At 38.6% G+C, this 24452-nt stretch overlaps 2 protein-coding genes across 3 annotated transcripts in view; one reads left to right on the top strand and one right to left on the bottom strand.

Annotated features, from left to right (window-relative positions):
* Positions 1-11585, bottom strand: part of KIF15 (kinesin family member 15) — a 34865-nt gene extending 23280 nt beyond the window's left edge. For both annotated transcript variants that reach the window (XM_015619831.1, XM_015619832.1), the window contains exons 1-12: positions 11522-11585; positions 9901-9943; positions 8538-8721; positions 7345-7421; positions 6205-6242; positions 5987-6084; positions 5433-5612; positions 4211-4420; positions 3986-4111; positions 2531-2653; positions 1853-1976; positions 90-181 (exon numbers count right to left, since the gene is read on the bottom strand). In XM_015619831.1, the coding sequence (XP_015475317.1) occupies positions 90-181; positions 1853-1976; positions 2531-2653; positions 3986-4111; positions 4211-4420; positions 5433-5612; positions 5987-6084; positions 6205-6242; positions 7345-7421; positions 8538-8721; positions 9901-9943; positions 11522-11540 (1314 nt within the window). In that variant the 5' untranslated portion in view covers positions 11541-11585. The remainder of the gene's footprint in view (positions 1-89; positions 182-1852; positions 1977-2530; positions 2654-3985; positions 4112-4210; positions 4421-5432; positions 5613-5986; positions 6085-6204; positions 6243-7344; positions 7422-8537; positions 8722-9900; positions 9944-11521) is intronic.
* Positions 11586-11730: 145 nt separating this feature from the next.
* On the top strand, positions 11731-23405 carry KIAA1143 (KIAA1143 ortholog). Its single transcript, XM_015619922.3, has 3 exons — positions 11731-11870; positions 13388-13547; positions 20918-23405. The coding sequence occupies exons 1-3, from the start codon at positions 11763-11765 to the stop codon at positions 21127-21129; spliced, it is 480 nt and encodes a 159-aa protein (XP_015475408.1). The 5' UTR covers positions 11731-11762; the 3' UTR covers positions 21130-23405.
* Positions 23406-24452: the final 1047 nt, after the last annotated feature.

Genomic DNA, 24452 nt, shown 5'->3' with positions numbered 1-24452 from the left:
ATCATTAAGAGAATCAAGCATCAATATGCTCACTGGTCTCTCACCAGAAAGTACACTGGATGTACTCAGAAATATCAGTGCTTTCTTACCTTCTTTTCACCTTCAGATTTCTCCCAGAACAACATTGCTTCAAGAAAGTTGTTCATATAATTTATGTTGTTCTTCCCTTTTTCAAGAGCATCTGTAGGGGAAGTCAAAGAAACAAATGCCATATTTATTAAAATACCACTTACCCAGGTTTTTTCTACATATAAAACATGACAACTGCGTAAAGTAAATTCAAATAAATTCTTTAAACAGTGTAATTCTTCCACCAAGATCATGTGCCATATGCAGAGCACATTGTTTAGACAGTAATTCCTAGTCACCTGCAAGTGCTGATAAAGAATAGACCAAATTTACATAATTGTATAATTAACAAAGTTGTTCAAGCATTATAGAGCTTTGCAATGAACTTTTATTAAAGCAAAAGAATCAGTCTGTTCAGCTAAGCATATCTATAAAATACAAAATCCCTCTGAAATTAATTTGATAACACTAAGCCATTATTAGCATTATTAGTACAGTTTGTACATATTAAAAGTGGACTGACTGGTTTATGAGAAAGAAATTTAGGAAAATAAGCTTGAATTATGTGGACAATTAGTGGCTTAATCTGGAAGGAAAGTGTCCACACAAGGGATTAAAAGGGTTTAACAATCCACTTAGAAATTAATTCAAAATAGCATTTCTGAATATTCTAATACAGACAAGTCTACTTATCACCATGGTATCTAGGTGTATGATAGCCACATTACTGTGATTTAATATATTTCAAAATGCCATCATGTTTCTGAAGTACCTTGAAAACAGATTTTATGTTTCTGCGATTGAATATTACAAACTTAATTTAACTGCACAGAACAAACACAGCTGATACCTGATATCCTATGTTCTTCTCAAAACTCCTCCTCAGCATTTAAGCATCATCACTTGTTTTCCCTCAGAAGTCTATCATGGGTCTAAACACTGAGCCCTCTGTCAACATTCATACATTTCTGAACCATGATTCAGTGTCCTACCTCATCTCTGACTTGTTTTTACTGGTTAAACATGTATGCTAACAGAGAAGTCCTTTTTCCGTAGGAAAACTCAACCCCCGATGCTTTATATCACACATGGCTTTCTAACTTCTGTTTTAACTTCTCCTGCTGTATCTTCTATTTCTTAGTAAGGTCAGGAAATAGTTGACTCACAAAAACAGTAAGACTTACAAAGTTTACAACCTGGCAACCAAACATTATCAAGTAGGGCATTTCAGTGAGAAACATACATACTAGGAAGCTCTGCTGAGATTTGTATTGCAGATAAAATGGCCTAGTGAGAAGCTTATGAAAGATTACCTAAAAATTCTATTTCCATCTTACATTGAAATCAAACGTCTGTTGAAAGTAAGCATCTCTCTTAGATTCTTTTGGAAGTGGCAAAAAAGAGAAGAGGAGGGAAAAAAAGATCCAGTCCCAAGTTTAAAAAGAATGCAACATTGTGCCTTCCCTCTGACTTAAATGTACAAGGAATCACATGCAAACTTCTGGTTACTTAAAGGATTAGGCAGTATATCTCTTAGGAAACTGAAGAAAATCTATATAATAAAACCATAGTACAGTACCAAAACTTAAGAGGAAGAAAATAAAACCACACTAACAATTTCTGCAAGGTAGCAGATACAAGTACAGGAAATAAAATCCATAAGGAAACCGTGACCCTTGTAGGTCAGGCCCTACAAAAATATTAATTGTTCAGAAACTCCATGAAGGCCCCCAACCTTCTGGGCTACAGAAGTAGGAAATTTTCCCTCACCTCCAACTCTTACCTTGGGATAGAGAAATACTGCACACAGATGGCACTGAAGTAAACTGAGCAAGCTGCTCTTTCAACTTCTTGACCTCAGCTTGCAGCTGGCTCACATTTCCTTGTGTATCTTCATTTACTACAGCCTTTTATACATAGGAGAAAATTAGGAAAAGTTAAAATGTAATGTTTTCTGCAGAATTTTGCCTGGACCTTTTGCAGCAACAAGGCAGTACATCAGAGACCATTTCAGCTAAATGCCAACATGCTTTTAAAAAACCCACTCATACAAAATTACATTTTGGGCACTAAGATTAATATAGCACAAGTTAACATAAACAACATTGAATCAGATTTTTTTTGACAATCTACATTTTTAGTAGACATTTACTTTTTTTTTTTACTTGTCATTTTTCTAATGACGTGCTCATTCTTTCAGAACAAGCAATAAATACATGCTATTAGCAGCCATTACTTAAGTCTCCACCTGCTGTCCTTTATCCTAACCAAGAGCAAACAAGCCTTTTTCAAAAACAGTCACTCTTAAATAAAAAGCAAATTTAGTGATTTCAAATAAGGAAAATTAAGTTAAATTTTTGAAAGCATAGGAGTACCTCAATGAAGCTGCCTTGCTTACAGAAATGTGAGTTAAATGACAAGTGTCTGTCTCTACAATAAAGACATTAAGTAACTCTCTTACCTTGTTTTTAATCAACTTTGCTCTCTGAGCAAAATTAAGAGTGGACAGTGTTTCACCAAAACACTTGGATCCTGGGTGAACATTTGCAATTATACATGTTTTTGCATTACCACCAAGAGAATCCTAGTTAAAAACAGAAGTTAGTTTTATTTGCAAGTTTTTGATGACAACAGAAAGCCATTACCTAAAAGATACCATGTATCATTCTTGAACAAGTTGAGGAAAGTATTTCATTCAACAAATATCCACATAGAAGGTAAATTTCTCAAATTTTATTTCAAATGTGGGCATAAAGGATACGACTGTAAATAACTACATTATTTGGGGCTTCAAAACACTGACTATATTGAGATACTTTCTTCACCTGAACAGGAGGAAGAGAAAAAAATGCTAAACAACTGCAAAAATAATTTTGGTAATGAGTAATCACACGACTTTCAGCATCACCTGTTGATTGCTCCGAACTGTCTTCCTTCTGCTTGCAGCCATCAAACAAAATGACAAACCAACAGATTATTGACCAAGGATAGAAAAGGACCATCTCCCTTTTACATTCATGTCTTCAGATACACTTCTTCTGTGCTGTTAAACAAGTATCTTTCAAATCTGAGCTAAAGACTCAAAGTATGGTACTATAGAATAGTCCACAAGCCTCAGTGGCATTCTCTCTCTATTAACAAAGGTCCTATTTGTGGACTTCTTTGCAGCATAGACACCTCAAATAAAAACACTTAAAGTAATAACTCTCAAAGTTATACTTCTGTTCAATTTTTATATATTGTGGGTTGCATTGGAAGAACATAATTCCTCAGTGTTTCATCAATCTACGTAGAACTGGGATGTAACATTGAGAAATTTTGATGTGATCACAACACTGTGTTGTAATACAAATATTGTATGTGTACATACAAATACTGTATTATAATACAAAAATATACTACAGACGTTCACATACTCTTCACAGAATTTTGACAAATGCTGACACCCCAACAAATTTTTGACTGCTTTTTTGTTTTGTGTTCATTTTGAAAAGAGCGTATAAGGTCTCAGGTAGGAGATTAAAATTAACTGATCTTTAACACCAGACCAACCCTAAGCACACATAAGTTAATTCTGGAAATCACATCAAATGTTTCAACACATCTCTAAATATTAGACTTTGATACACATTATTTCCCAAATTATAAGGATGAAAATATGATTTTTTTTCATTAAAACTTGCAAATATGCATGTAGTAGGAGCTTATGACAATAAATAGATTTGTCTCCAGTTAACAGCAAGAGATTGATTAGAAATCTGTTTAGGTAAAAAGGTAATTTTCGATCTTTTTTTCCACTTGCCCAATATTGAAAACAACTTTAATGCACTGGAGTTCAGCTTTTTATAGTAAAAAAGCCCAAAGAAATTTTTTCTCCATCCCAGGTAGCAGATAAAATCCAGAAGATATATATTACCCGTAGCAGAAAAGTGAGCTTGGAATCCCGGTAACAAATGTGTCTCTGTTTGCCATTGCCCACATCAACAAGTGCTGTGATTACTTGGCCCAGGCAGCTTAGTGATCGATTGATGTTACCCGCTTCCTGAAAAAAGAGCAGGGAACGAGAGTGAATGCAGGTGGTGGATGGAACAGGACACTGCATCTGAGAGGAGAAAGGTGCCACAGATACTATAGAACCAACCTTTAACCTCAGTCCTTCTGTATGGGTGTCTTTCTGTCTCTCAGATCCTGCCAAGTCTACCAGGTTGAGCAGGGAAGACCGAATGTTAACAACCTCGTTGTTTTTCTCCATGGATTCCACTGTGATAGTGAAAACTGCATGTGATCTGGAGGATTCTCTGTTCATGGAGGTTGATGCTACACGACGGTTTCTCCAGCCCGTAGTTAATACCTAAGCATGAAAAAGACATCACAATTTCAACTGTATCAGACTGTATTTTACATACAGGTGACATAAGCAGCTGTAGGCACAATTCCACGCAACAGCTTTTAAAAATCTCAAGGACAAGGACTTTTTTTACTGTTTTCCTATAGAAGTATTTTAAAACCAAAGAAGATATAGCTACAGTCAAGCTTAGTAGCAGAACTTGTCATAATATTAATTTATTTTCTCCAAAAGTGCCACTACTGTTTGAAAGCATAACATACCCCATACTGGTGTATATTAGCAGTACACAAAATAATAATAAAAAAAATAAAAATAAAAGTCACAAGTACTGCTGCTGTAGCTCTTGTGTTAGAGATGGAAATGAGATGAGACAAACTCTTGCTCAAGCAGCTTAAGAAAGAAGATTAACCCTGTCTGTCCCCAGCACAACTGTATCTGACCCTACCTCCTTACAGCATGGCTAGCAGACCCTAACTCCTCACAGCAGACTTCCTCTTTTCACAGCCCCCCTTTGACCAGCTACCCAACTCTTTTGTAACACCCATCCTTATTTGACAGCTGCGTCCTGTTAAGGACAAGGCTGTTTTTGGTAATTAGTATAGCCACAACTCATAAGGGGTGAGGTGGCTTGCAATCCATTCTCCTACAAAGTACTATGTGTATCACTCATGGAGAAATAAACCTGACGATTCTGGAACACACAGAGCCCAGTCAGCAGGAAATGTAGTTTCCTGTGGCTGTTTCAGAGATGAGTAGGGCAAGCATTAGGGAAAGATTACTGTAATTGCCATTCAGATATTCTAAACTCCAGAACTTTTTTCATTTCTTACAGGTATGGGATAGTAAGGAAGCATTACCTAAAAACAGCTTTTTGTGTTTTGGAGTATGGATACAGGGGGACAAGGTATCACAGAAAAAAAAATAGGAGCAAAAGAACATGCTTTAATCTAAGAGGAATATATACCAAATAAGATTTAGGATGAATAGTCCAGCATTGAAAAGTGCCAAAAAATACCTGGTATGCTTCAGCAGCAGATGACAACACCTGTTCAACAGCACCATCAACAAAGACTCCTTTCTTGATGTGCTCTCTCAGAAAGAGTCCAGCTGAAGCAGAATCTAGCAAGTCAAATATCTGTTCATTGTAGATTTCAATAAATGAGCATTTGCAGAGAAAACTCTTTCCACTGCCAGCCTGAAAAACACAGTAATTTACACTATAAACAGATTGGTTTTATTAAGTCTGTCATTTTATGGCAGCAAGTCTCTTTTCACACATATCTACAGCTATTAGGTTGCATATATATTGTGCATACTATACATTTCTGATACCAAGGTGACAACCAACATCCAGAAACCTAGATGCATTTTTAGACTCAAAATATAAGCACACTTGTGTCTGAAGAAACTGTACTCTAATTGGTAGAGTACTAGATGTAAGCATTTCTCATTAATACATTTGAGGCAAGATGGCAATAATCTTGGTAACTTCATGGCTTTTAAGTTTACCAACCTTATCTTTACTGAGACAATTACTTTACTGCAATAGTAATTATAAAATAAACATACCTTTTCCTTTTCTCGCTCGATTAGAAAAAATAGGTATTCAAAGCTCCGTGGAATCACACCTCTCAGACTGTGAGTGAAATTATCAGAATCAGATGGTCCTAGAGAGATTTTTTTAATTAAAAAAATAATTAATTGCTCAAGAGTAGCAGTTGACATGCTCAAGACAAAAAAAAAAATTAAGAAACCACTGAAAGATGATTAATCTCTCATGCACTTACCCATCATAGTAAAGGTTTTTCCTGACCCAGTCTGGCCACTAACAAAAAGAAAAATTAAGGTTAAACTTTATTCTGAATTTTTCATTAACCTGCACCTTTTTAGAAGTCAATGCTTAAAACAAGCAAACAAATAATTTTCTAAACTGAATATAAGGAGATAGAAGCAGGCTGAGAAATCAGTCAGCTAAAAAGGTATAAAAATAGATCAGCAAATTTACCAAGGAATCTCTTTAGATAAATCCTGTTTTGTCTCCCCTACCACCCACCATCTTTTTCCTCGTTTCTGTTGGAAAGTTAGCAATAAAATGAAGACTTTGAAATATATACATAAAACTAATTTTTGGCTCAAACTTTTTGAGTTTTATGCCAGTCAGTAGTGCACATAAGGATATATTTGACTTAGAAGTATTTTTTTTATTTTAGGGGTTTTTTCCTAATATAGTTATTAATCATGATAGAGAAACTTCAGGGCAATTTCATTTTTCCACATTTATATATTGTGACAAAGTGGACCTTATAGTTTTGCAAAAGCTGTGCTACACTAAAAAAAACCCAATAAGGTTTTGATTAGATGAGCCCTTTAAGTCAGCATTTTCTGACCAAAGTGCTTCCCCAGTTTTCAAAATGAAAAAATATTCTGTTAATATAATAATATTCACACCACTAGTCATGGATATATTTCTACCTTAAAAATATTCTAAAAGTAAAAATTATCATTCATGAGTTTCCCCACAGGCAGCCAAGAGTCACTCAAGGGCTGAGCTGACCAAATATCAAGTTAAAACAATTTTCACTCCATTTTACCATAGACATACTGAAACCCACTAGCTTTAATAGTACAATGAAACTCCTACATTTTAAGTCAATAATAATAAGATTGAAATGAGTTTACATCTGCATTATTAGCCTTAAGTGTTAAAAGCATAACAGCTACATACAGATTCCTCCAAAAGAGGGGCAAGGAGTACCATCTAATACTGCAAGAACATTCCTTATGCTGCGCTGCAGTAAGGAAGCACTTTTAAAATTTACTGTAAGATTAGGCAGGCTCTGGCTCTTAGAACCCCAGCTGCTTATTAGCACTCTCTCCTTAAATGTCACCATTGCTATGAAATGACAAATTACTACAAAATCACTTACTATGCAAAGATGGTTCCATTGTAGCCATTCATACAAGATTCAACAATGTTTTTAGCCACACTTGAGAACACAGACTCCTGGGGACAAGGGAAAGAGAAGGTACTTGGCACCACCTGTTTAAGTATCTTTTATATCGGTGTTTCCTATGCCATAACTTTATGGTATATAATAGATGCATTCCTTAAGGTTAGACATGTACTATGGTCTCTGGAATTCTCAGAAAATCTATACACCTTAAGTCCTTGTGATATAAATCACTCTCTCTGAAAAAATGGTATTCCTTGATAAACTTCAAGAGAAATAATAAAATTCAGCATCATAGTAACAGCTTCCAAATACATAATAATAATTTTGATCCAGTGGTTTTGATTATGTTATGCAGTTTATACCATCAGTAGGCCAGGTACCTGTGACACTTTAAAATCTAGGTTTCAACATTTGCTACTGCACAATAGCACATTCAACAGACCTGCACAACTTAGTCTCATCTATCTCCACATTTTTCTTATATCTGCAAGAAGAGCCTAGCTACAAATAATAGCCTACAGCAGGTGAGGTTGTTTTGTTTGGTTTTTTTAAACAGAAATTAAATGGAATTGGGAGTCTTAGCAGAATTTAAATTATGTTCACAATGTCAAACACTACATTATAGAAATTAAATTGAAGGATTTTCTTTCCAGTATTGCTTGCCCCAGGTGAGCAATGCATCCATTTAAAAGGCAAAAGTATAAGAAGGAAATATAGTAAATTGAATATAAACTCAAAAGTTCCTTAAATACAAACGTACAGAGCTGGGATGATCCTTGTGAGTCCCTTTTAACTCAGCATACTCTGATTTTGTGAAATCACATCTTAATATCAGCTACTAACTGCCAGTTATTTTTATACATTTGTCTCAATAGGCAGATTTATTTTCTCTCTGTGTTGTTACCACAATGTTTACAAACAAACCTATCAATTTTAATTCAAACTCCAATTAAAGAAATTAACAGCTAAAAAAAAAAATCACATCAAAACCATTAGACAGCAGAATTTAGTGCAGCATTCTGTACTATAATGACATATTGCCACACATGACCACTCCAAAAATTAGACCTAATGCACTGCATCTTTAGAAAGGCTTAGCCTTTCTAAAGTAGTTGCCAAAACTTGGGTGAAAATAGCAGTAGTTATGAGATTCTGGAAACGATTACCTGTGTTGTTTCCATATTTGCAACATAATCAAAAGTGAAGATCTTTGGCTCAGGCTTTGAATGCAGGCGGATGGTATTTGATGAAAGAACAGATAAACACAGGCCATGATCTCCATCGGTCAATGCAGCTCTGTCTGAAGGGGGACGCACCCTTACAAAAACTTTGATGGCATCACCTTCAACACTAAATAAATATTTGTGTATTAGACTACTTCCAAATAAATCAGCTGTCTGATAAAATTAAATCACAACAATCAGATTAAGCATGAGAAGTCTTACAAAAGTCTGTCTGAAAACCATATTATTTGTAGATGAAATCATTAAAGGTAAAAATGTGGCAGATTTTAAAAACAAAGAACATGCAGTTTATTGATGTGGTGCCTAATTTGAGGCCTAAAAGAACACATTACACAGCAAACATGATATGCCCTTCTTTCTCTTGGAAGTTTTAATGGACCAATGGATCAGATAATGCTACAGTCCAGCAAAAAATTGTTAGCATTTTTCTTTGGTGCTCACAAGACTGGGAAAAAGAATCAATTTTTGATCAATGAATCAAATGAAGCATAGCATCTAAAATATCCCTAACCAATTTCATCACATTTATCATCTTTAATAAGTAACTGTGCATGACTCACATAAAGGCTTTGAAGAGTTCTGCCATAAATACCAATACACCCATAAAATATTAAAGAATTAAATTCTTACATGAAGTGGTAGCAAACTTGGATTTACTTAACTTCATTCTTTTCCAAAAGTTTTAGCAGGAGGATGTTATAACTGCTATTTTTAGTTTTGGTATACAAGTGAGAGAAAGATAACAGTTTTAAAAGTGAGGAAGGGTATTCATGAATGAAATGTGCAGTTGGGTAGTGGCAGAGGAAAGGCCTAAGAACATAAGCAGCAGCTGAGAAAGGGAAAATTTTATAATGGATTTAAGACACACCAAATTAATTTGCCAACTGTTCTTTCATTGTATAACAACTCAGAATACTGAGTTGTGGCAGTTTACACTTGGAGGGCTTTTTGGTGTTAGTTTAGGGCTTCCTCACAGGACTGAAGTTTCTAGTGTGATATTTCTACATATGAACTCTAGAGTCCAGCTGCAGAATTAGCAAACAAATGAAAATTTATTGCATGGAAACATTCCAAGAGGAACCCAACATGTCAGCACAACAGTATTCTTATGAGTACATTTTATTTTAAGCATGTAAGGATGTTAGGAGAGAAAGGCAGCGACCTTAAGCAGGTAAAGATTGGAAGAAAAAATTTTAAATTATCTCACAAAGTTATGCTAGGTTTTGTTTGCACTTTCTGTGCAATGTGATTAATAATATATGGGAACTAGCCAAAATTACTTTACCTAGGTGAGTTCAACAAAGATATTGAAGAGTCACGCAAATCTCCTACAAAAGAAAAGAGAGACACAAAAATTAAAATAAAATTACTACTCAAAACTCCCCACCTAAACAGAAAATACTGCAAGCAGTACAGAGGGAAGTAAATGGAGAGACTTATAAATTTCTGCTTTGTGCATGAACAGAACCACATGAAAATATTTGGTAATTATCTTCCTTTGGCAGAAAGATTACAGAAGTTACAGAAGTAGAGAAAGCTCCAGTCCTTTAATGCGAAGATGCACACATTTGTCAATGTGTCATTTGTTCAGCCTGGCAAAAAGGAGGCTCTGGAAGACCTTATCACTCTACAACTGCCTGGAAGGAGGTTGTAGCCAGGTTAGGGTTGGACACTTCTGCCATGTGACAGGATAAGAGGACACAGCCTCAAGCTGTGCCAGAGGAGGTTCAGGTTGGACATCAGCAGGAATGTCTGAATGGGCTGCCCAGGGAGGTGCTGGAGTCGCCGTGGTTGGAGATGCTTAGAGTGGCACTCAGTGCCATGGCCTGGTTGACAAGGTGTTGGTCAGCTATGGGTTGGATTCCATGATCTCAGAGGTATTTTCCAACCTCATTGATTCTGTGATTTAGCCTCATTTTGCACAGCTTCATATTTCAAGTAGATAGCACATATTACCCCACAGTACATAAAGTGACTTATTTTTTACTTAAGAGTGAAATCTCACATGAAAGTACGTAATAGAATCAAAATACTATGTAACAAAATTGCATTTAGAAAATAGGCAAAATAACAATGAAAGACAAAATATTCCAATAATAAAGTATCTATAAAATCTTTAAAACTACAGGGGTTTTTTGTAGGAGGATCGCCTTTAACAGCAGAATGAACAATGATGTGCAAAGATGCTAACCTTCTCTTTGACATGCATACTACTTAAATATCCTGCTGCTGCATGAGCTTTTTACGCGCTGTTTTACCTTACTCGACATCTGAGAAGTAGTTTTCCCTCTAATTAAGCAAATTATTCTTCAATTGCACAAGTTATCAAGGAAAGGAGCGCATTTAAAAACCGAAATCAGACCGACAGGTACTTGCAGAGCTCAGGGAATAGCCTGGAGTCGTGTCAGGGGCGATTTGGGCTGGATGTTAGAAAAAGGTTCCTCACTCCGAGGGTGGTTGGACATTGGAATAAGCTCCCCAGGGAAGCGGTCACAACACCGAGCCTGACAGAGCTCAAGAAGTGTTTGGACAACACTCTCGGGCACATGGTGTGACTCTCGGGGACGGTCCTGTGCAGGGCCAGGACTTGGGCTCGACGATCCTTGTGGATCCCTCCGGACTCAGCTTAATCCGTGATTCTGGGAAAGAGCCGACCCCCAGGTACCGCGACAGCACCGGGGCAGCGCTCTGTCCGGGGCACCGCAGGGCGGAACCCCGCGGAACCCCGCGCCCGCCTGGGAGGCACCGAGCCCCGCACGGCCGCACCGGGCCCCTTTGGTTCTCCCGTGCGGGTAATGCCCCGCCAGGCCAGAACCGCTCCTTAGTTCTCGAGGCCGTCCCGGTCCCCCCTCACTCCTCGAACCAAGAGCACATCCCCAAACCCCCTCGCGGCCGCCCCCACTCACCTCTCACGCCGGGACCCATAGTCACTCCAGCCCCAGCAGCTCCCGCCCGCCCGCCCGCCGCTCCAAAATGGCGGCGCCTTTGAATTTGGCGCTCAGCGGCGCGGCCCCGCCCCCTGCCCGGGCCAGCGCGGGCGCCGCCATTTCCCTGCGCGCCTCCAGCGCCCCCGGGCTGGGCGGGGCCGCGCTCCGGAACGGAGGGGCGGGGCTGCTCGCCTCCCGCCCGGAAGCGCGCGCGGCGGCCATGAGCAAGAGGAACCAGGTCTCCTACGTGCGGCCGGCCGAGCCCGCCTTCCTCAGCCGCTTCAAGCGGCGGGTCGGGTACCGGGACGGTCCCACGGTGGACACCAAGGTAAACCCCTGGCCCGCGGGTGGGAAGGGGCAGCGCCCGCTTCCTGGCGCTTCCCGAGCCTTTATGCCCGCCCATCCCCGCCCCCTGCCTTCTGCGTGGCGAGCGGCAGGGAAACAGCATTCCAGGGTTTTGTGATGAAAGGGGGAGCCGTAGTTTACTCGCTTAAAACTGACTGAAATCGTCTGTGTGACTTGGTTTTCCTTCTGTGTTTTTTTTCTGCAAGGCTGCTGTGGCGGCCTTGCGGAGCAGCCGCCTCAGCCTCGCGGTGCCCGAGGGGGCTGTGGGGGCACGGGGGGAGCAGCCGTGATCTCCGAACTTCAGCTGGACTTTAAAAAGCCCAGGGCGGTGGAGGAGGGGCGCGGTGTGCAAAAACTGTTCTAAAAGTACCCTAATTTTTTTTATTGAAAAGGAGTTAATATGGGTTCGACCTGAAAGAGGGGGAAATTTAGGTTAGATATGTAGAAAAAAATTCTTGACTGCGAGGGTGGTGAGACAGGTTGCCTTGGGACATTGTGGGAGCCCCATCCTTGGAACTGTTCAAGGCCAGCTTGGATGGGACTGTGAGCAGTCTGCCCTAGTGGGAGGTGCCCTTGTCCACGGCAAGGGGGTTGGATCTTTAAGGTGCCACCCAACCCAAAACATCTTGCTGTAGGTCCCTGGTCATGAACCGTGTTGTGATGGGTGCAAAAGCAGGGTCTGAGCCAGCTTAAAAAAGCCAGTTAAAAAGCAGCCTTTCCTAAGGCACAGTTTTTTTCTGCTTCTAATGTGATTTTGTGTGTGTTTCCCTCTTAAGTACGGTTTTACAGGGTACCTTAAGAAATTAGCTTATCATTATATATATATTCAGTAGATGACAGTAATGCTGCTTATACTTTCCCTTACAAAACAAAGTTTTCAGGTCCTCTAATATTGCCAGACTTCAGGTTGCTGCACTAAGGTTTCCTTTCCAGAATCTTTATTTTAAAAAAATAAAAAATTACCCCAGTTGATTCTCCTGTCCCAGTACACATTTGAGGGAGTAGAAACAGGAGTATGATCTTCCTTGTGTCAGTGCTGCTTACAGTGATTTGTTTAGCCAGGTTTAATAATGCAGCCACCATGCACCAACATTTCCCTTCGTGCTGTTTTGACTGCAGCATAGAAGGTTCAAATTTGGACCCGTGCAAAAAAGCTTCTTTTAGTGTTGTATAGCAGACAGTGGCTGCATAGTCAAGATGGTGAAGAAAAGGAATTAATTCCTTGCTTTCCACGTTCCTGCTGTTCTGGTCTCTAATTGATGGAGCCCGTACTCCCATGCTGGTGTTTTCAATGGGAAACCATATCTCAGTGATAGAATTTGAGATGTCTCAATGATGGAATTGGAGACTGATTTGTTGGAAAGAAAACACATTGGAAGGGCCTGGAACTGGCAGCTGTGCCAAGTCTCCTCACTAACCTTTCTGAAAAAGTGAAACCAAAGGGAACTGGCCCACAACTGGAGTGATGATCAGAATGGCTTTTATTTCTCTCTTCTCCAGAGAGAACAGCTTCCACTTGCAGATGATGACGGTGACAATGGCAGTGACAAGGAAGACGAGCAGCCTCAAGTTGTGACACTGAAAAAAGGGGACTTGACTGCAGAGGAAGCAATGAAAATAAAACAGCAAATCAAAGAGGCCTTAAAGTCAAAAGAATCAGGTGAATTTCAAATACTAATTTCTTGCTTTGTGTAGTCAAAGAGATAACCCACAAAAGAGGGTCTGATACTTGCTCAGCTTTCTACTGTTTTATACTACCTTTGATTAGTTCTGAATTTTTCACCTAAATAATTTGCACTTGTGGTTCCTAATCTCAAGTCATTAAGTACATATTCAGGCTGTCTAGCTTTTTATACTGATGTAGTTCTGTGCTTCTTGATTGTGCACCATCCTCCCTCTAAATACTCCCTTAAATTAATTTTTTTTACTGTATTATTCCAGTGCATAGTCTTTTGACATCACTTGTGATAATTTTTGAACTCATTGACTAGTTTAACCAAATTTGACAGTGGAGTGGATGTTTAAAAGGTAATTGTATGAGTTCATGAAAGAGAGTGTCAGGTCTGTGCTTCGGTGGAAAGAATTGCAGATGTGTGGCTTGGGAACATTGGGAACTTAGCTGAGTGGTCCATGTGATCTCTTGCTTAAAATCAACCCCAGTATGTGTTGTGACTTGCAAATATATTAAGCAAGATAAACAGATGATACAATAGTGCTAAAAAAGACCAGCAAGGTCCAGAAAAACAATGTTTCTGTATCACAAACAGTTACAGATTTCCATTCCACAGAATGGAAAGATGGAAGTGGTGTGGGAGGGACTGCTGCAGTTTGACAGTAACAATGAGAAACTACAGCTGATGGATACAGTTATGTTAAGAATTTTTCTCAGTATTCATCATTCAGGTATGATTGACACAAATGCTTTGAGCGTCCAGAAACTCAATCATTACACAGGGTGTGATGAAATATAGCTTTATCTTTTGCTGACAGAAGACTTGACAGATTGAATGTAGCTAATGTTGTCTCTAGTGGAAATGTCTTGACAATTAAGAATATAGGAACTGGAACCTCACAAGTATAAAATAGAAAGGTAAATGATAGAAATGGGATGTCTTCTGTGGTTAGCCATTACAGCTATTTACAAAAACTGCCAATTGAATTTGGAGCACACTGTGAGACCTAGCACATGGCTGCCAATATGCCATGCTTAGCTTCTCTCTTTGTCTGCCATTTGGATTTGAAAATTCAGGTTTATGCTGTCTCTGTGTAGACATATGTATTAAAATCCAAATGGTTTAAATGGAGGAGTCAGTAACAGAAGTGGGAGAAAATATGTTGAGAATCTTATATTTTTTGAAAAGCAGATTGTTGAGAAATCTTAATTTTTAATAACATAAGTTAGCTTGAAGCTAAATAAACTACATCCTGTTTTCTGCAGGTAGATATGTATTTGTTAGGTCTGAGCAGGTATATGACTTGAACTCCTCTGAGAATATATGCTCAGCTTTGGGCTTACTTCTGGTGTCTTGTTATTGAAGTGTAATGCCTACAGATGCTTGGTGTCGCAGTTTCTAAAGTCCTCACAAAATTTCTTTTCACCCTCCTAGTATTGGGAGAAGTTTCAACTTATTGGAAAGAAATGTCATGGCTCTTTCTGAGCATTGACTTCCTTTTCATATAAGCAACTTGAACTTTGAGTGATCACAGTAGGGGGAAAAATGGTTTTGTAAGGCTGGGCAAAAAGAAGTAGTTGTCCATGAGAATCTATTGAGGTGGAGTCCATGCTGTGAAAAAAGTCCAAAAGAGCTACCAAGCTGAATACACAGTGTGAAATGGAAGTGTATTTGAATAGAGTGACTGAACTTATTTGGTGGAAAAAGACATTCCTAAGACATAATTGTATGTAGTGAGGATGGCAGTATTGAGTCCCTGTAGGACTTAGTCACCTCTGCTTATTACCCCTTCAGCCCTTCAGTAATAACTTGAATTTGGAGGAAAAAATCCACAGAAATAGGTAGCAGGAGTGTTGGGGACTGCTGCCCTCTGTTCTGCATTATTGTGTTACTGTTCATTCATCTGCCTTTGCAGTTAATACGAGGTCTTCGTGTCCTTTTCCTTTTTATGGCTTATGGGAATAAACAGGGTAAGTGCTGCTGTGTTCCTCTGCTGTGGAGAGAAGCCAGTGTGAAATTTTCAATGAAGGGAGGTGTGTATGACTGTGCTACAACTTGCTGGAGGCTTTTATGCATTTTGGGCCATTTTTGCACTCTCAGTCTGACCTAGATTTAAATTTTGATTTCTAGTCTGAGACAGGTATTTAGATAGCTGTTTACCCCAGTTTAATAAAGAGAGTTTTGAGTAACATGTGAATTTCTTTTATTATTTTGGCTGTCAGTTCTGAGAATAAGAAGTATAAAAAAAAAATTGGTGCTTCATGACTTGGTTGCATTTCATGTTGCTTTGATTTTAATCCCAGAGTTGAAAGTCAGATTATTTAATGGCTACTAGACCTTACTACAGAGTCCCAAATCAGATCATTAGTGAAATTGCATGAAGTTAAAAAGGTAATAGGAAAGTAAATTTCCCAGCTGATAATCTTACTTTCCAGCATGCATCAATGCTGAGACACTTTGATGGAACCTAAGAAATGTGCTACTAACTGTCTGTTGTGGGTACAAACAGTTTTTTAAAACATGGCAAGCACTCAGTTTTGAGGTTCTGCCCTCTTCTCTTTTATACTTGTAGTGATTGTCTTCATTTGAAGGACCTTGTCTTAAGATTTAGGATTGTGATAATACTAGAATTTTCCATATCTCATTTACAAACTTTCTCCTTTGTTTTCTTCTATAACCATTCTGACATGGCTACAGTTTTTGTTTGTTTTTGTTTTGTTTATTTTTAATTTTAGACACCAGATGTTCCCATGACTTGCATTTTCTTATATAGATGCACATTTTTGCATTCATCTGGTAAAACCAGCTGATTAATGTCCTAGCTGCATTTAGTTGCTTCCTAAGGCAGAACAAATCCTAGCTTTTCTGTTGGCTTTTGCAAGCAGAGCCACAGGGATCTTTTTTAATTTAGGACCAAACCTTTCTTATATAAGAAGATGCCCTTCTATATTGAAATATTTTTCTCCATGGAGCAGAGACTCAGAGGCTTTTTAAAAAGTAGTTTGTTTATCAACACTGATGTTGCTTCATGTTTTATGCATCATTTAAAAAATTGTCAGTGTTGGTTCAGAGACAAAGAAAAATGGTCTTATGAAAAATTAAATTTGCACAAAAGAAAATATGTGAATTACTGCAAGATATCCCAGCATTCGTTACAGTCTGTGAAATAGATTTTGTTTTCTACTGCTTATCTACTTCATATGGCCTCTGGGACAATCTGACATGCAAATGACCAAATTTGGCAAAAGGTGTCCTTTCTTGTTCAAAGCCTTATAATATTTTTCTTGTTTCATTCTACATGCTGGGTTCTGGGGAAGGACAGTAGAGGGAAGAGACAAGGGGTCCTTGCTGTCTTGGCTATTGGAGCCCTTTCTGAATAAGCACAGGCTGTTCTGATTTAAGCAGCTGTTCTGTTAGATACATCTCACAGAGGTAATGCTGCTCTTCATCATATGTGAAATAGCAGGAGCCTAAATCAAAGCTAAATTTGCTGTATTTAAGGAAGGAAAAGTGTTCTTATAAACAGTTGAGACTGACTACAGATCAAGAGTGGCCTTCTTACCTTCAAACCACCAGTGTGCCAAGTTCCTGGATTAAATGCTTCCAAAGGCATGCATAGAGAATGGGTGGCTAGAAGGCACTGGAAGGAGCATCTGAAGTGGCTGACATGAACTTCTAACCTTAGAAACCATTAAGAAATTTGCCAGGTTATTGTAATTTTTTTCCTAACCTTCTATCTTTGAATAGATATATATGGGCTTGATTGTTCCTGACAGTTTAGTGGTATTTATATTTCCTGTTGTTGCCTCATTGACCCATGTGGACAGAAACTGCTGAGAAGTGGTGCTGCTGACTACACAAATGACTATTAAATAAAAAACCCTCTAAACTGAAGAGCAGCATTTCTTTTTCAGACCCTCATTTCTGTTTTTATTGTAATGTATAAATTGAAATTGAAAGAAAAGAAGAAATTTCTGACTTTGTGGTTTCTTAAATTGATGTCACTTGTGATGTGAGTTTTCAGCTCAACATCTGACTGTGCTTTGTGTTGGTCAACTACTGTAAAAATGTGGTCCAGGTAAATAGCAGCAATGACTAAGAACAGTGGGAATTTGAACTGCTAGTGTAGTTTTTGACTCATTTGTCAGAAGTGGAATTTATTATTTGTTGTGCTTTTATGTATTTTATGTATTTTACTTTTTGTGTTTCAGTGTGCTTACCAGAAATCCCGCTTTCCATAATTTGTAATACTAACAGAGTCTTTTATTAGGACTCTGTTTTAAAAACTACCAACACTGAGATTGTTTCTTTAGTCTTTTTATTTTTATTTTTTTTAATTGCTTAATACAAGTCAGTTTTTTGTAGGTCTTTGATACAAACAAAAAAGAGAGCTGACACATAAGAACCTGGTAAAATTACAAAGGATAAAGTGAAGTCTTTTTACCAGCTGGAAAAGACAATCTTACCAAATTAACACAAAATTCTTGAACTGCTATATCAAATTCTTTCAAAGAGTGTAGTCTGTCCTCACTCTCTCCACATGTAGGTAAGGTAAGGCTAGGCCTACTGTGTTTTCTCATCTGCTTCAGTCTTTGTCAAACACTGCCAACACACACTGCTCTCTGAAGCTGGTCTGGGCTTCCAGCTGAAAGGAATGTCCTTGAGCATATAATGAAATTTTGACAGTGTTTAACCAGGCCAAGAGCTAAAATAATTTCCTTTGAAGCAGAATGACCTGTGAATAGTATTGTAGCCCTGGAGGTCAGAGCTGAGCTAGTTACCATTTTGGTGGAGTTTTTGAGCTTTGCTGTTTGTGCCCTTAGCTTACTGCATGTTTAAATTCATACTGCAAAGATACTTTTCAGTCTTTCCATCTGGTTGGCAAAATGAAATTATTTTGTGTGGGTAGCAGGACAGTTGTGAGTAAAATTAAAACTTCTGTTCTCTGTTTTTCCATGGATTACAAATACATAGCTGTTTATCTGTTTTCTTTTATGGATATGCTTTGAACTACATTTTTGAGGGGTTAGGTTTTTAAACTTACCACTCTAAGAAAATGCAGTAATCTGTTTGTTATAGAGTGTTCAATGGGGTTTGATTTTTTTGCTCCTTGTGCTTATCCAGTAGCTGGTTGTGTCATTTCCACAGTGATATGGGTACTGGATACAGTTGGCACTCCAACTGGCTCCAGTACATAGACAGCTGTGTCTGCACATAAGGGAAGTTCTTATAAGTTTTTCATTTGGTTTGTTGGTTGTTGGTTTTTTGTTGTTTTTTTTTTTTTCAGAATTTGGCTTATACTGTGCCTCAGATCTTGTTTAAATTAGAATATCTGTGTTTCCAAGTAAACATTGTAGTTAATGCAACAATTAGTAAGGAAAAATATTTGCTATTAAACTTCTGAGCCCAAAAATGGAAGCCCAGCTTCTGAGAAAAATGATGCATAGTGTATTCTGATTCATTAGGTGTGATATGCTTTCAGGAGTTCTATTTCCGTCCCAAAATTTACTGTAGGCACTTCCCAAACTTCTATATCGCATGTACAGCATCTAAATCCCTAAGCTTTCTGTGCAGAGTTCACAATGGATCCATTGAGAACTGTGCATTTCATATCTACAGTTTATTACTGCTGCCAACTCCTTGTAACTGCAGTGCTTTTCTAATGTGCTAAGTCTGAAGTATTTCTCCCCAAACCTAGTTAGTTATTTTTTGCCTAGTAGTATTTTGTCATAAACTAGGGTAGAATCATAGAATCAAGGAATTGTTTGGTTTGGAAAACACCTTTAGATCCGTATGAAGCCCCACTTACTAACCTTGCACTGCTCTGTTGCCATTAAACTATGTTCTGAAGTGGCACGTGTTCTTTGAATGCTGCAAGGGATGGTGTTTTCACTACTTCCCTGGACAACTTGCTCCAATGCCTCACTACTCTCACAGTGAATAAATTTTTCCTGGTATGCAATCTAAATTTCCCCACGTGGCCATTTCTTGTCCTATTTCCTGGGAGAAGAGACTGATGCCTACCTCACTACAACCTCCTTTCAGGCAGTTGCAGAGAGATGAGGTCTCCCCTGAGCTCCTTTTCTCCAGTCTAGACAACCCTGGGTCTCTCAGCTGCTTCTCAATAAGACTTGTGCTCCAGCTCATCACCATATGCACCTTTTGGAAGTATGCGTTCCATAGAAGCCATTGACAGAATTGGTGCCTCATTTTTCAAGCTAGGTTTCTTCTTTAAGAGGGTCTCTGAAACTTAAGGCATTCTATGTGAAATTTCCCACTGAAGTTGATGTCTTCATTTGTACCACACAACCCTAAAGATACCAGGTTTTTTAGTTGTATTGTTTTGAGAATGCACTGAAGAGAGTTTCAGACAGTGCTGTGTAGATAACACTGAAATGTTAAGTCTTCTGCTGTAGTGCTGATGTACTAAGGAAAGAATTTTAGCTAAAGAGAAAAGTTATTTATTGGTTATAATTAAATAGCACATAATCTTGTCAAACACATTTCTGTTGAGTAATGAATTTCACAAAAGTAATTTAGGAAAAATATCTTGCATAGAACCTATGGCTTCTTAACATTCTGTCACATACACATTATAAAAATTGCAAACTGCAGCATGAACCTTTGTGTCTGATTCATGACTTTACAGTTATACTTTATCTTTCAGTAATACTGCCCTGATTCTGTTACTTAAGCAGTAGCTTTCCCACTCTGCCTGATAATCATGGAAGGGACTTCTTTTCAGGATTGTTGTCTGCCCCTCTGCTTGTACTAGAGCAAAATTAGTCAGTTGGAATAGTTGGATGATTTTGTGGATACAAAGAAACCCTGAAACTTTCATCCATTATGATAATAAAGGGGAGGTTTATTACCACATGATCTTTTCAACTGTCTCAGCAGGACAGAATATATTAGGGAAAAAAAAGTTTTTTCTTGTATATGTGCCATTTTGTTATTTAAAGAGATGCCATAATTCTGAAATAAGGGCATTTGTTGTCACGAATTTTACAAATACTGAAGCGGAGTGAGAGGATCCTATGAAGTTGTCCTCTCTGTTTTGGTAAGTGGATGTGAACGGAATGTGCAGCTCTACTGCTCACAGTCTCTTCTGATTTAGAGCTCTAGTTAATAAAACCCCATTTCCAATAGGAGAACTGCAGGGGGATTGTCTTCAAGGGCTGGCTGCCATGGAGCAGGTGCATGTACAGGAAGGACATTCATTGATAGAGTTTATGGCCAAAAAGTACATCTTCATGATTGTTGTATTCTCCCAGAGGTCCCACTGATTTTGGTTCAAGGTCTGTATGTGTTTGTGAACATGTGCATATGAGTTCTGACTTTACTCTCTTTGTTACAGATGATGAACCAGAACCTGCTGATGGAAAAATTATGTTCAGGAAACCAGCCAAACGTTCATCAGAGAAGTGTTTGGACTTCAATGTAAGTTCAAGTAAGAAGATGAAAGAAGCAAAGAAAACTAAGAGGGAAGCAACTACTTCTCAGAGTACAGCCAAACAAGTAAAAAACAGCAGTCTTCTCTCATTTGATGATGAGGAAAATGATGATTAGGGGTTGTATTTTTTTATGCTTCACTTGCCTGTCTGGAGACCTGAATAACATTGAGGGCTTTCATAGAAATTGAAGCATGATGTCTTGAGTCTTCTCTTACTTTATTATAGTCCAGCTAGTGAAATATTGTATAAAATAAGCAAGAGCTAAGTTTTTTCTTTCCAGTAAGTTGGAACTGTCTGTCATGTCTTTATTTTAAAAGAGTTTAACCACGTAGGTAAAAGCTATTTGAGGTCACAAATGTGTAGCAAAATATACCTGTATATGTTCAGCTTATGAATTTTCAATCAATTTTAAAATGCCCTCCATTACTAAAATGTATTTCTTCTATATTGAATAGCCTTAGTTAACAGTTGTGTGGTTTTTACCTGTTGTCCTGAGGTGACTTTATGATCCTGGTATCTCCAATCACCTGGTTTATGTTACATATTAACATATTACTGACATTCAAGAGACACTTCATTGCTATGAAATAGAGACTGAAGTTTTCTGTCTCACACCTTAACAAAAGTTTGCACGACCTTTGCATTTGTGATTTGCAAGATTAGCTCTTTGCAGAGCCTTGCAGTAAATGAGGCTGCAGTTGCTAAAGTCATGTAGTCTTGATCCTGTCTTTGGTGAATGCAGTCTAAGAAATTCAAATTCATTTGAATTGGTTGTGATAGCAAGGTACAGCGATTTTTATTCTAGCTGATGGTATCAACTAATGCTAAAGAAGCCATTGGAGATTGTGCGCTTTGGTTTTCACACTGATGGACTCGGTGATTTGGTGGTGTTTTGGGGTTGGTTTTTTTTAGTATATTTATTCCAGTTGACTATTTATGTTCTCATAATAAGTTGAGATCTCAGCTTGTTTAAAAAACTGTATCTTACCTTTAAGCTGCGGAAAAGCATTAATTTAGTAGGGGGGAACTTGTAAATAGGGAATTTAAGCCAAGCAACGCTATAGCTGTGTGTGTCTTGGTTTAAGACAGTTTCCAGGGCAGACACTCCAAAGTGAGTTACTGCCCCTTTTAGTTTTAACTGCTTCCCTTTCACCAATAAGCAGAGATGAAAGCAAGAACATTTAAGTGAAAAAATAACAGTTTAATAAAAAATGAAATAGCAACTGAAGGATAACAGTAATCATCAGATAAAAAGGTGCTGAATCCCCTTTGTGCTTGGGAACAAAGACAAGATGGCAGAGAAACCCCTCTCCAAAAATGTTGGCCTCCATAGACCACGTGGTCCTGGGGACAAAGACAAGCTGGTGGAGAAACCCCTTCTCCTGACCATGTGGTGGAGAGAGAACAAAGGGAAAAATACCATCACAGCATCTTTAACTCTCTGATTATAAAAGTCTGTCTTCCACCAAACAGCAACCAATGATGAACAAGGACAAAACATGAAGAAAGCTGGACTCCAAAGCAGTCAAATGCTGCTGATCCATTTGCTCCACATCGCCCAGCAGGGTCTCTCTCCTGGCAGTGGCAGCTGCTCCATCAACAGTGGCAGCTGGAACTGGTCAGTGACTGGAACTCATGGAGGGACTCCTCCTCAGCAGAAAATGAGATGCCTGGGGCAGCCTGGACTCTGCGCCCTTCTTCTTTAGCTGTGGGCTGCTGTGGGGGCTGGAGTGACCGTATGGAGCAGGGGCTGTTTCTTTTTCCAGTTGTGGTGCCATGGCTGGTCATCCTGGGTGACAGCAATGAAAAAGGAAGGAAGGAAAAAAGGTCTGAAGAGAAAGTCCTCCCTGGCCCAGAGACCAGAACAAATGGGAGCTTTTGCCTTGCACTGCCTCAGCTTCTCAGTAGCTAGTGGGAACGAAAGAGAGGCCTGTGTCAGTGTTGTCCTACTTTTAAAGGGATCCTGGCGTCCCCTGCCTCCACAAACCTGGGGCAAGACCCTCTGATTCTGACCCCTGGGTCTTGAAGGGAGAGTAATAATCTTGGGCAGATGAGCGTAGAAAGAAAGTGATCATTTCAATACCTTTCCTGTAACAGGACAGAAACAACACTGAGAGCTGATGGGATTTGGGAGAACAAGGTGGTGGGAATGTCACTTATGACTTTGAAATTATATTGGGTGTATGGTGTCTTCTGTAACCATATGAAACTAGTTCTGCTGCATGACAGGACATTTGAAATTATTTGGCCTGTAAAGCTTCATTGAGGAGCAAATTTCAAGTTGCTGTGTGAAACAGCTGGTTTTAGTTTGTTCATCTGGTAGTAAACAATAAATTATGTTTTCTTTTAAGTGGTCCAAAGATATTTTAATAAAAACTTCAGTACATGGAATGAGATTTTTTTTTTGCCACCTGATATTAGAGCCTCCTGTACCTGCTGCCTGTCTCCCTACACACCAGCTTCCTGCAGCATAACATCAGATGCAAGTCTGCACACTGTTTCACACTGTTTGTGTGAGTACATGTTACCCTGATTTTGAAAATTAATAGATCTGCTGTCCTTTGCAGAAATTGAAACCAGACCTGTAACTGGATATTAAAGTCTTGTTGCACTGGTCTCATATTAGAATTGTGACAGAAGTGCTGTTGGACAACCTGATTATTCCCATGAGGATGTGCTACATTTGTAAATATGTAATTTGTCTGCATTTCATATAAAAGATGAAGAAATTTAAAGAAGTAAAGAACCAAAGCTTCTCGGGGATTAGTATTCCCTTTTATTTTGTATACTTAAAACTTATTGGAATCCATTAAAATATATATATACACATACACACCCATGAGTAATCTTGTAGCATTCCAGCATACAAAAGGAATATCAGGGCATATGTCAACAATGAAGTAGATACTCTGACTTGCTGAGACTCATCTAAAAGAATGAATTAACCACTGGCTGCTTACTTAAACTTTTCAGGTTCTGTTTGTCAGCACAGCAATACATTTGCTTACATTTTTCTTTCACAACCTGGAAGCTCATGACTTGAGCTGTGAGGCAGTTTAGGAGGCATGGCTGCTGAGATAAGTGCTTGCCAAGGACCAGAGGGCATTTGGTTTTACCCAAAAATTAGAGAAACTCTCACAAATATGCAGCTGCTCTGGCCTGTTCAAAATAAGATTGAGATCTTGTTTGATTCTGAATAGTTTTGCATTCAAGCAAAAGTCACCATTTTTAGTGAAGCACTTGGGAGACTGAATTCCAGTAAAGTGAGGGTTACCTTAAAGTATGGAGTGCAGTACTTTTCCTTAGTCATGCTTCTAGCTCTACAACCTCATGACAGATGTCTGGAATGCAAATAAATTGACTGAGTTTACTTGGAAATAATAAATTGAAAGATATGTTGTTTAGGCAACACAGCAGGGGAAAGAAAGGTGGATGCGG

The sequence above is a fragment of the Parus major genome, chromosome 2 (assembly GCF_001522545.3).
Source record: "Parus major isolate Abel chromosome 2, Parus_major1.1, whole genome shotgun sequence".
NCBI classification, from domain to species: domain Eukaryota; kingdom Metazoa; phylum Chordata; class Aves; order Passeriformes; family Paridae; genus Parus; species Parus major.
This window is presented reverse-complemented; position numbering and strand designations above follow the sequence as displayed.